Source organism: Triplophysa dalaica, chromosome 17 (genome assembly GCF_015846415.1).
Source record: "Triplophysa dalaica isolate WHDGS20190420 chromosome 17, ASM1584641v1, whole genome shotgun sequence".
Classification (NCBI taxonomy): domain Eukaryota; kingdom Metazoa; phylum Chordata; class Actinopteri; order Cypriniformes; family Nemacheilidae; genus Triplophysa; species Triplophysa dalaica.
This window is the reverse complement of record NC_079558.1, coordinates 5359892-5372483: the sequence shown is the minus strand read 5'-3', so window position 1 is coordinate 5372483 and position 12592 is coordinate 5359892. Positions and strand designations below refer to the sequence as shown.

General features: G+C 38.4%; 1 protein-coding gene across 2 annotated transcripts in view; it reads right to left on the bottom strand.

Moving 5' to 3' along the window:
- nrg3b (neuregulin 3b) overlaps positions 1–12592 on the bottom strand; it is a 124094-nt gene that overhangs the window by 37711 nt on the left and 73791 nt on the right. For both annotated transcript variants that reach the window (XM_056771532.1, XM_056771533.1), the window contains exon 2: positions 11255–11387. In XM_056771532.1, coding sequence (XP_056627510.1) covers positions 11255–11387 — 133 coding nt within the window. The remainder of the gene's footprint in view (positions 1–11254; positions 11388–12592) is intronic.

Here is a 12592-nt window from a genome sequence, read left to right as displayed (position 1 = left end):
AGATGTCCTCTCAGGCCACGACTGCTCAGTGGCAATAATAATGAAGCGTCAATCAAAAATAAGGTGCGGCGAGCCGACTGAGTGGTTTTATTTATGAACACTGCGCTCCAAGTGCTACTGCGTCTTTAATTTAATAACCCCACACACCAGCTCTGACAATACTCATGCATCAGGCATTACATCATCATTCATCAAAGCCACATTACCCCCGCTGTCCAGATGCCAGACACAGGGGGAGATACACAGACGAGAAAGAGGAGCAAGCGAGTGCCATAAACAGACACATGGAGAGGCAAAGCCATCTAAAGCACTTTATTGCGTAACCATGGGTGACAGGCAAAGATGAGACTTTATATAATCTGATGGATCCAGGATGAAGGAGGATTTACTCTTCTGCTTAAACATGAGAAACTGAGAATGTCCCACAATGGTGCCAGAGCACAGAGACAGTCTCTTCTTCCCTGTAACCCCTTCGTTGCACGTCCCCTTGTACGCCATGGGCATCATTCACAGCTGCGAAGAAACTCCCCAGAGGAAACCTGGATAGAACCGGAGACGAGACTAAAAGTTGCTTTTTGTGGGAAAAGATTGTGTTGAACAGCCTGTCTGTACCACGGCAATGCCCCTGAGAGGATTCCCCCAGTTCTCTCAAAACCTTTGTGAAGGTGAATCGTATTATATTTGTGCGACCAGACAGAAAATGCAAAAATAATGGCTGTTGCAACATTTCAAACACTCTTCCCATCTGTTGTTGGTCAGACCCAAACTCGTGTCACAAAAAGTACGATTTTAGGTCTCTATAGTCACTTGAAGTGTGTTAAATTAAGGTTTTCACAAGTTTAAAGTGATTTAGAAGAGTTTCTGTTATGTGGGAGTTTTGAGTTTTATCTCTTTGTAAAAAGTGGAGTTGATTTACACCAAATATTGAATTATACGGCTTTTGCAGAACACAATGCTTGAGAAGTTTATTCTAATGTTACGAAAACCCATTCCAATGTGTAGAACCACTGACCATAAACGAATTACTGGTCTGGCCAAATTTTTTTGAGTTGGCTCTTTATTGGTATTCATTTAGATAATTCTCACTCTCACTGAGCACATTTGTCTATGAGCCCTAACAATCCCTACTTGAAATATTGTTCTGACCTTAACCCGCCATTAAATTGACAATTAAGCAAGCGCTAAGTCTTTCCTGTCTCAACGCTCTTGTTTTTGATAAAAATGGAACGTCGGCACCACACTGTGAATGAACAACCCCAACACTACCGAGAGCACCAGAATTGATCATCCTCTTAAAAGACAGTCGTTACTTTCTTCAAAAAGAAAAAGACAGATTTCACCCCACAAAACAAGATCAAGTCTACAACAAACCTTCAGCTTAGATCGATAGCGTCAGCCCACACCTGCTCCTTTCGAGTTTTACAGGGTGACATTTATATGTGGGCTAGAAACTTCCAAGAATCTACTGTACCGAACAGGAAGGTGAAAATATTACCCCTGTGATATCCAAGTAGGAACGCTTCCCAATAAATGTTTACAGAGCACGAGGGCACATGCAGATTTATTGGGAGAATAATAGGTATTTGTGTTCAAGACATACTCCCCATCCCGGATCGATCTCGGCCTTACCTCTCTATAATGGGAGACACTGTTGCTAATAGGTTGTAATAAAATAACCAAAATCTTTGCATTTAGTCGCCAAGTCGATTCAATGTCTCAGTATAATTCTGTATTAACGGCCACTATGGATCATGACCTGTGAAAACAAAAGGCATTGACTTTAAAGCCAGCATAAATACGGGTACTTTTACAACCCCATATTAACTGTGACAAACCATTAAATGAGTCAAATTTCCCCTAGTCAACAAAAAGCGAGATTGGCCCCTCCCCTTTCAAAACCCTCCCTAGAGCTTGGATTTTAAACCAAGGAAAATCTACGATTTCCTCAATATTTCACATGGGAAGAAAAAGTAAGGTAAAGAAAAATCTGCATCTTGATTTATTTATTGCGTCCCCTGGAGAATTTTTGCTACATGGCTATGGAAAGAAATAATTCCCATTTTTCTCATGCTATCTATAACCTTCTCTTGTTCTAGATTAATGGAACATGTTTAATTATGGTTTCGCAGCGCTGGAGGCTGTTTCTCTCTGTTAAAACTGAGAATGCTTTGGATTACGAAAACTTTTTATAACCCTCCAGCTCGAGAACAATGATGAGCTCAAGCGCACGCCTCAGCACAGTCTTCCACACATAAAGATTTAACATGCCTATTGCATTTGTCAGCCTTCAAAGCTCTGTTCTAACTGCTGTGTGAGGAATAAACAAACATGCATTCAAGGATTTGGGAATAAACTCTGGTTTTTCAAAAAGCCCTCGTTTACAAATGGCAAATGATCTGCTAAGGTACAGCAAACATCAAACTAAACAGGCTCTTTATTCTAAATAAAATGCCTCTTTCCAGGTTTGGCGACTGTCGAGAATAGTTTTTTTGGTCCCCTTGGCTATGATCACACCTCTGATGTCTCCATCCAATCTCACTGCTGCTAAAAAATTGGAAGCTTTCTTGCTCCAAAGCCACACATTACACTGAACAGTTCATTACAAAATGGAAACGGATGCTGCCACGGCCACTTGCATCAAGGCTTTCAGGTTTACGTTTTTCCTAGTGAAAAAAAAAACACTGAAAAAACCCACACGGCTTGCTGAATATTGATGAGACTCATTTGTTTCAGGAATACATACATTTCTGTCCTCTAACTGATATTGAAAACTCGATTCGTCCCCAGCTGCCTGGAATTCAGAGAGACTGTACTTGTGCATTCTGAAAAAGCTGCGCCGATATAACAATCACAAGTGATAATTCAGCCCAAATAAGATTGCCTCTTATCTCGTCTCCCTTCCATATTGATTTGCAGGAGGAAATGAGAAACAAGCCAAATCTGGTCTCTTAGACACACGGCGAGTCTCTTATTCATGGGCGTCCTCTCTCACTTTCCTCAACAAAGGAAGAAAAACACACCACTGACAAATTACGTGACGTGAGATCATATCATAACACATGTGACATTGATAATCTTCACCCCATGTTGGTGGCTTATCTGCGTCATCTACCGCGGCACGGAAGGCGGGCGGAGGTAAGAGGAAACGCAACAGGCAATGCATTGACAATCACAGAGGAAGCGCTCTTGTTTGCCCTTGTACCTAAAAATGCAAGCATTTGTTCAAATAAGCTAATGTGAAATCACAACTTCCTCTTTAGTTTGATTATTTATAGCCAAGCACTGCTCCTCAGACTGCAATTCTGCCTCACACATTCTGCCAGGGTTTGGGAACCAAGCAGGCTCGTTTGCATATATTTGCATGTAATTAGCACATCAAACCTTCAAACTTGAAAGGGACGCCTTGTCAAAAAGTACTTTGCATCTTCCTCTCTTCCCTACCTCTCTCACACACAAACAATCTCAGGCTTTATTACGAATGTGTGATTAGTACAACAATTAGATGAATTGAGGAATTATACCGAATTTTGGATATTTGTTTCTGTGACTTTGTATACAAGAGATGATTCTGGCAGCTGATTGAGTATGTGCGTTCATGTGAACATCTCAAAGTTCACGTCATGTTGCTTCATTTGCGTTTCTCACCAATTACAAAAGTCAGTGAGATGATGAGACAATACCACTGACTCAGTGAATTGCATTAATTAGAGTTAACAATGATTATGTCAACACACATCAGTCAAGCTTTTGAGTCACAAGCAAACATGCATTGAGGCATAAAACAAGTGCCCAAACAATTAATGAATTGAATTAATGAGCTAGTCTTATTAAACCTTGAATATAATTCAGAATAACAGTAACATGTAGTTTATTTCTTTCATACGGTGACAGTTTTACCATGTTGTGTAGTTTTACCATCATTTTATGGTTTCGCTTTAGAATGAATCTCTTTTTATCCACTAAGTTTCATGTTTCTATAAAGTTTTCCTACGATGACATTATAGACCACTTTGGATGATGTACACACAATACTGGTTCAACACTGGTCCAGAAGAATTTATTGTTTTAGTTTTTTCAAAGGGATCCAAAAATACAAATTCTGTCATGCATTACTCTCTCAAGTTGTTCCAAACCTGTATAAATTGCTGTGTTCTGTTGAACACGAAGGAAGATATTTGGAAAAATGTTAGCAACTAACATCTCTGGGACAACATAGACTAACATCGTAGAAAAAAAAGTTGTAGTCAAAGGTGCCCCAGAAGTGTTGCTTTACCAAATATTTCAAAATATCTCATATTGTGTTCAACAGAACAAAAAATTATACAATAATTTTTCCTAGTATGGTTGTCAATGACGTCACAGAAAAGGAGGGTGAGTAATTTATAATTCAATAATATACAATAATTCAAAATGTTAAACTAAAATATTTATGGTTTTATAATATACTCTAGATTTAAAACAATACAAATAAAACCGGAAGTGACTATGGACCAGAGTTTACATCTTGCGAAGTGGTCTATACATTATAGTTCATTCATAAAAATATTGTACATTTTATGCACTTGGCAGAAATTGTATTCGAAACAACTTGTTGTGCATTAAAGAGACATTTTATTCAGTAAGTATGTTTCTCAACCTTTGCACAACCTTTACGCAAATCTAACCTACAGGTACAGATATGTTTTAATTCTTTAATCATTTTTTAATTTAATTAAGCAAGGCAGAGCGTAAAGCTTCGCACCACCAGCATTTGTCTATAGGGGTGACATCACTATCCGACATGTCCACCACCCTCCAGACAGAAGAAGCTTTGCAGAATATTAAAGATTTATGGAACAAAAAACAATGTTCAGGTAACAAAATTAAAATTTTATGTAGGTTGTAACGACAGCAGGCTTTGTACCTGACACTAATTGTTTGTTTTTGACACTATACCCTTGACAAATGGTAGTACATTTCTAAAGTACTTTTATTTGTAGTAGACAAACATGAGAATATATACAAAAGCTTCAGTCACACATGTTGACAAAGTACTAAAACAAAATGTATTTTACTACTCCCAGCCGCAAGACAAACTGACTGAAACAGAAAGGTCCTTTATCCAGCATGCCATCCAGTACAACCGTCATACATCTCTCAAAAAGCTTGTACCTAATTTAATTAAAACAATAAAACACTATAATAAAATAAAATGCTATATAGCATTTGTCTACTGAGTTCTACCTGGTACATATAATATTATGATATCCAGGGCTAAAACTCCCAGTTCAACCATTTCTGCACAGAGAATCCGACTTCACCAGACAGTGTCTGCTTTACGGTCCACCCGCGGATAAAGCACTACACTGAATTCTCCTTTATTACACACTGTAAAATACTAGTAGAGGTGATAGAAGTGTCCTTGATTGATCTTGAGAGGTTGCTGGGCAGAGATCTCAGTATAAAAGCTGACCTCCCTCACCTAGGGCTCTTAAAGACCCGTTCGACAATGCCCATCTGATGTGATTACTAAATGTTTATTTGTCTTAACTCTCATTGTTAGTGCACTTAGTATGATTAATTACATCAAGCTTCCTCTCTGACATCTCACTCGGGGGAGAAAAGCCTGCTCTCCTTGCTCCCCCGATGTCTCTTCCTATCAGTCGTTTCCTCAATCCTCTCCATTCAAATCAAATTCAATTCAGAGAGCACTCCATCTGCCGTGATGGCCACTATACGAGAACAACTACGGCAACAGTAAAACAGACAACAAATAAATAAAAATGCCAATAAAAGGAAGAGATATTTAAAGTATGCTTTAACCTTAACAGTGAAGCACAATAAGATGAGGCTTCTTTATGTGAGTGGCATTTCACAAACCTCTTCTCTGTCTGTCTTAATAGTGCTGTCTCTCTCTCTCTCTTTATCAGTCTCTCTATATTTGTCTAAGCATCTTAGAGCTGCTGAGTCTGGCATTTTGGGAAGAATTTGCTTAGGAAATAATTGCGTCCACGGATATTGTTTTGTATCTTAACTAGTAAAGTATGGCACAGGGTCATAGGTGAGATTCCTAGGGAATGCATGGAATGTTAAAATGCATGCTCCAAATGAAGCTGCTTTGGATAAAAGCATCCGCCAGATGCATTAATGTAAATGGATATCTGTTTGTGTAGCCGGTTCACTAGGAATTATGCAAATCAGGTAACAGCACAAACATGGCCACAAAATCTAAAGCCGTGTTAAATGTGATTTGCATGATTCAATTCACAATCTTAAGGGTCAGTTGGAAATGCAATGGAAGGGTGTGAAAGACTCAACAGGCTTTGGAAATCTCAATCGAAATTGTTTTCCCTGGACAGCAATGACATTAATCAGAAATCAAAGGGAGAGTTTTGCTCTCAGATATTTCTGCAGAAGAAAAGGCCTAAAATGATTTTCATCAGTTATCGTAAAACCGTCTCAAACTGAGGTTAGACTTGACAATAAAAATCCAATACGATGTCATTATTTGATCAATAACAACTGCCATCATCAATAAGTAAATCAATTTCTTTGCAAAACGAAGTAGTGATTACAACTTCCTTTCTATTAGTACTTACTCCGCGTTCAGACCGCAAAAAATCGCTCTCTCAACCGTGCCAACAACGCTGTATAAAGAGTCTTGGGCGAGCTGACGCTCTGAGGTAGATCGAAATCTTAGCTTGTATTTGAAGGGGCCGCAAAGCAAACAAGCTTGTTGATCTTGTGACTGACCACAAGAAATTGATCAGTGGAAAGAACTTTATTGTAGTTACACGTTTGCAAACGATATAATAATATTCTGCAGCAGTAACACAGTTTTGCATGATCTGGTGCTAAAGTTAGCATGAAATTACTGCATATTTACAGAAAATGTATAACGTTAATGCACAGCATCAGCAACTCACCTGGAACACAAACAATCTCAGACACCTTGGTCCAAGCATCATTTTTTTTATTTATGTCCGGAAACAGGCACACGTCGTATATGATTGGGAAACCCGACACAGCAATAATCAACCTCTCCTCCATTTTGCTCGGGAACTAATGTGGTCAGAACCAAAGTTTACAGGGCTGCGTTTTTGAACTTTGAAATTTCCTGAAGCAGTGGACTTCTATGTTCCGATTGGTTGCCGCTGAACCGCGTCATAGCTCATAACCATAAAGTTGACCTGATTTCAACTCTCCTTGACGCACTCAACTGCCAAGACGCGCCGCTGCTCGCCGCCACAGTTATAGAGCAACGTTAATGTCATAGTTTAAAATAACCCAAAATATCTCATACTTTTTAAATTTTAAACCTGTATGACTTGAAGAATGTTGGTAACTTCCACCCATTGACTTTGCATTGGTTTTGTGTCCATACAATAGAGGTAAATAGGTGTCGGCCTGTTCAGTTACAGACATTCTTCAAAATATCTTCTTTTGTGTTCTACAAAAGGATGAGGAAATGATGACAGAATTTTTATTTTGGGGTTAACTATACCTTTAACTGCGACAGACAAACAGCGAAAAGTGAGAATTTTGTGAATAAGGTGCAATCTGTAATTACCTCTATTTTCTGTGCTTAAACTAATGACATCGCTTAATTAGAAGAATTAAAATACAGCGCAATTTCTGTGTATTTTACTCCTGGTTAAACTAATTCCTGGTGGTTAATAAGACTAATGCCAAAATGCCTTGTACAAAAGTGGTTTACAGTTTAGCGAATTCGCCCCTCTGAGCGAAACCAAATCATTAGACCAGTGCTTAAATCCACGATGCATAATTTTTGATACGCCAAAGCCCCTTTATCCAAATAGGCAGAGACATGTGTCTGTGCTTAAACATGTGTGCTTCAATTAGACAGCCCTGAACTGCCGGTCCACTATGCAAGTAATCCACTTAAACACCCAGAATGAAACGTCCACAGATGTTGGTTCCTTATAGCAGCTGAGCAGCCAAACGGGGAGGACAGGACAGCAGGCGTGCTGTCTGCGTTTGGATTTAGCCTCCAGAGTTTCTGCCACCTGACATGCTGTTCGCCAGCCAACAGAATTTGTTACGTGTGATGTGTTCCATTATCTAGACAAATCCACATTTTACGCCATACCCCACAAACTTCGTTGTCACTTCGCATTACGCAATGTTTCAGTGAAGTCCCTTTAAGGAAAATCATTTCACTTGGCGGCCATCTTGGCAACAGCTCTGGGCGGCTATGTAACCCAGTCAGGGCAGACGGCATATTTAATTTAACGCTAATGAAAACAAGGCTGTGAATGCTAGACGTACAGTCTGTGTATTGCCCTGTAATGCCACTAAAAAGAAAAATTCTGGAGGGGAAAACGCTGTGCAAAGCATCGCTTATGAAAATTAAATGTGACATAGGATGTTAAGACAGCATAACTTATTGAGCAGTGTATCTATTCCACAGCTATTTTTATTGTCAAATTAAATATGCGCTGTACCCTGACAAAAATATGTTTTCTATCCAAGCAACGTGCTTCAATAGGAAAAGACTCAAATCTAAAAACAAAGAATAAATCAAACAACAATGGTATTAATGTCACACACAATTCTACTTAATGTGGAGTATAAACTCAAAAAGGAGTAAAAGGAAAACCCACAGCTGCCATTTTGAAAACTGTGAGTGTTATGTCAAGGTTGCTTGTGTGGGATGTTTGTATTCATGATAGTAGATTAGTGTAATTATGCGTGCCCTAATTAGTATTACTTTTATAATATTGCTGTTACTCATATCAGTACACGTTCAGAATTCTGCACAGGTCTTTCTTTCTCCACCCACTGGCATAAATACTCTTCCATGAGATGATATACACTTTCTGGGAATTCGAGAGGGTGTGAGCACCTCCCTTAGGCCACACAGTGAGAGAGGAGACTGGATTAACACTCTCTGCTCACATCTGACAGCTCCCTGACATTATAATTGTGAGCGGTTCACCAGCAGAGAGAGAGGTTGACGAAATAAGTTTTACGAGAGGATAACGTCATTATTAATATGATTCATTTTGTCAGGTCACATCCCTTAATACCCCTTTCAGGCCTTCCAAGATCCAACCCCGGCATTATATATCTATGTCTTTATCGTTTGTCTTCGGCGAAGTGCGTCCGACAATCCCCCTGTCAGACCGCTCTTAGCGTGAAACGCATTGTGTTTATAAATCCCAACACCTCTTGGCTCTGAGTTTTTCTTCTGCACAAAATGTGTCAAACAATAGCATGCCTTCAAGTGTAACTTTTAATTAACAGAAATAACAGTACATCAATGTACACATTATGAATACAGTCACCTTATATTACCAGGAACCGAGCTTTCAAATTGCCTCCATTCTCTCTTAATAAAGGCAATAAAGGTGATGGAAAACAATTCCCTATCGAGCAAACCGGTTGATATTGGAGGCGCTGTGAAAATTAAATTAGAAGTAGGTTATATTACTGCTGCATTTGGACACGGTTCTATATTATTTGTGCATCCAATAAACAGGAAAGATCTGTTACCATGGCAATGATCAGGAACAACAATCCCATTAGCGGGATTGATAAACGGCCATATGGAAAAAGGAGAAATAAAAAGAGAAAACGAACAAGAGAAATAACTGTAATAATATGGCTAATATCTCTCCTTATTGCATTTACTGGCTGCTGAGCTGTTCTGAACATTAGCCCGTGTTAAGCCCCCTTTGCCTGAGGTACCGACGTTTCTTTTAAAAACACTTAAAAAACATTATTACATCTGAGCGATGAGGACGAGTGGGCAGGTCCGAGGGCTTGGGGAGAAGTAAACAAAACCTCTGAAAGAAAAAAACATCTCTTTATCCATCTGCAGGTTCTCCTTCATAGACCGTGCAAAATACACTCAGATTTACAACTCTTACCCTGAGGAAGGGCAGACGAATCCCAAGAAGCTTTGGGCCTTTTTACGGTTCATACTGTATTTTAATTAATGACAGATTATTTTATCTGCTGCACCCCCCTGAGCACCATCTCAGAGCTAAGAAACCGGCAAGCATTGCTTCCAAGCAGAGTCCTCGTGTCTGAAAGGGTTGCATGCATCAAATTCTTCAGGTTAAGGTATTTTGACACTCCAAGCATGGCAGGTCTGGATTCTAATTATACCCCTGAAATGTTGGCTTTTCAAGCGGCCTCTGAACACGCCAAGGTGTCTAAAATAACCTGCATTCGGCAAGACGCGCTCTTCATCTCTCATCATCTTAATGTTTAAAGTTCGGTATTTTAGTGACTTTCAGCATACGCTCAGCCAATCCAGTGCAGATATTCAACACTCTCTTTGTTTTCCCTGCATATGCCTATGGATTAAGCAATAAGCCATTAAAGGCTGTGCTTTTTTGTGAGGGTTTTAGGCACTTGAATCTAAACGTTGTGCTTAAGAACAACTCGTGGTAAAATCACTTTATGATATCAACATCATTTGTCATATTAAAGAAAAAGTTCACTCCAAAATACAAATTCTGAAAAAAAATCATCATGTTGCCCACAACCTTTGTAGGGAACACAACAGATCTAGGGCTTTCATACAATTAATCACAACCGTAATAAACGTTTTTGATATCGTAGTATTTGTCTATGTATTGTGAATATTCAATTTGTATTTATAAACACACACATACATGTACACATATTTAGAAAATATTAAAATCTGTTTATTTATATTTACCATTACTTTGAATTATTTATAAATGTTATTACAATTTCTTCATTTTAATTTTTCCTTAAATATATGCATGGGTGTATGTTTTTATAAAGAAATGAATATGCACAGTACACAGACATGTAAACACACACTTTTATTTCTGGATTCGTTTGACAGCCCTAAAATGAACACATTTTGAGAAATTTTGTGTCCATTTAATGAAAGTCAATGGGTGCTAATGTTGTTTGAATACCAACATCGTTCAAAATATCTTCATTTGTGTTCTGTATAATAAAGAAAATCATACAAGTTAGAAATGACATGAGTGTGAGTAAAAGATAGTCATTTTTGGGTGAGCTATCTCTTTAATATTGAATGCAGGTGGGGACTATCTGAATTTTACAACTGATCTGGTTAATCCAAGGATAATCAATATCAGCACCTGGAAAGCCTCCTGTGTGAAAACTAACAACTTTTGTAGCAAAGAAACCAAAACAAAGATCTGAGTTTCTGCCAATGTAGAAATGCTAAAAGATGTGAGACTGCTGTTTTGTTGAAAAACACACTTTTGCTTAGTACCTGACACGTTCACACACACGGACTCACCTGCAATGTCTATGCACGCCTGCCACAGTTTCGATGATGAAGCACTCTCCCTCATTCAGGCAGAAGGCCATCTCCTGACTGTCTTGGCAGGGCTTGAAGAATTCAGAATGTACGGTGGAGGTTGTGGGGGCAACTGCGTGTGAAAGACACAGGAAGGGAGCGAGAAACATGAGGGGGAAGAGAGAAAAACAGAACACAAGATTAATCAAATGAATCAAACGCTAATAATCCATCCATTACCATAATGTCCGTTCCAGGGATATTTCTCTATATTATGACATCATTGATGGTAATTAAATCACACGTTCATGCATGATGGCTTTACAATGACTCAATTGATTACAAATGAGACCCTGTAAAGACTACAAAATGTAAAATATATAAAACACAGGAATGTAATGATACAGGCAGTAAACCTCACACAATGAGAACAATCTGTGCATGTTATTACATGTATGGGGCACATACAGTAAAGATTCGATTAAATGGACCTTAACGAACAGTTTCTGTCCAATGCTGACATTCTGACATGCTAGAATTCTTTTGTTATATCACAACCACAAACATGTTAGATGAATTAAATAAATCCACAAAATCTTTACATTCGATCCAATGCAGGGTTGAAAATAAGCAGGCTTTTTTAAGTGTAGCTGTGTAGTTTTATATCAATGCTATTCTTCGGAAAACTTTTTTTTCTACATATATTCAGATTTGTTTTGTTGCCATAAATCATAATTATTCGTCACCCTCTATGTTTGTGACTGGGTTTTTGCAAATATCCACCCAACAAAAATGCTTGTCAAATTTGACGACACTGTATTTAATCATTTAAAAAGAACAGCGTTTTTTCAATTTCCTGAAAACATCTACATGTTTCTTCATCACACTCCGTCCAACATGCACATGAATTGACCACGCCCACTTTTTGATATTCTGTAGTGGAGACAAAACATAAAATCTGTTGTGGATAACATTTATTCTGCCACAACAGCATATACCCTCATACCACCCAGCGCTGCTAAAAGTTGTAAACGTCTAGGAATACACTAACATATAGATGTCCTCACAACTAATAAACATGTACTAAAAGCCATAACACCCCAATTTGGATTCAATTGGTTCTTTATCACGATGGGACTGCAATGTATAGGCTGCTTAAAATCTATTAATTAATGCAATTTATGAACAAAAATTACAATCTTATTAAAATCGACTAAATGCATCGGCATCCTTGGTCCAAACGAAATTACCTACATTAGCCCATTCCTGTGTTTATACACTCCAACAGCAGCGATGATTCATGTACAAAACAGCACATCACGGGAATAATACTGTTTA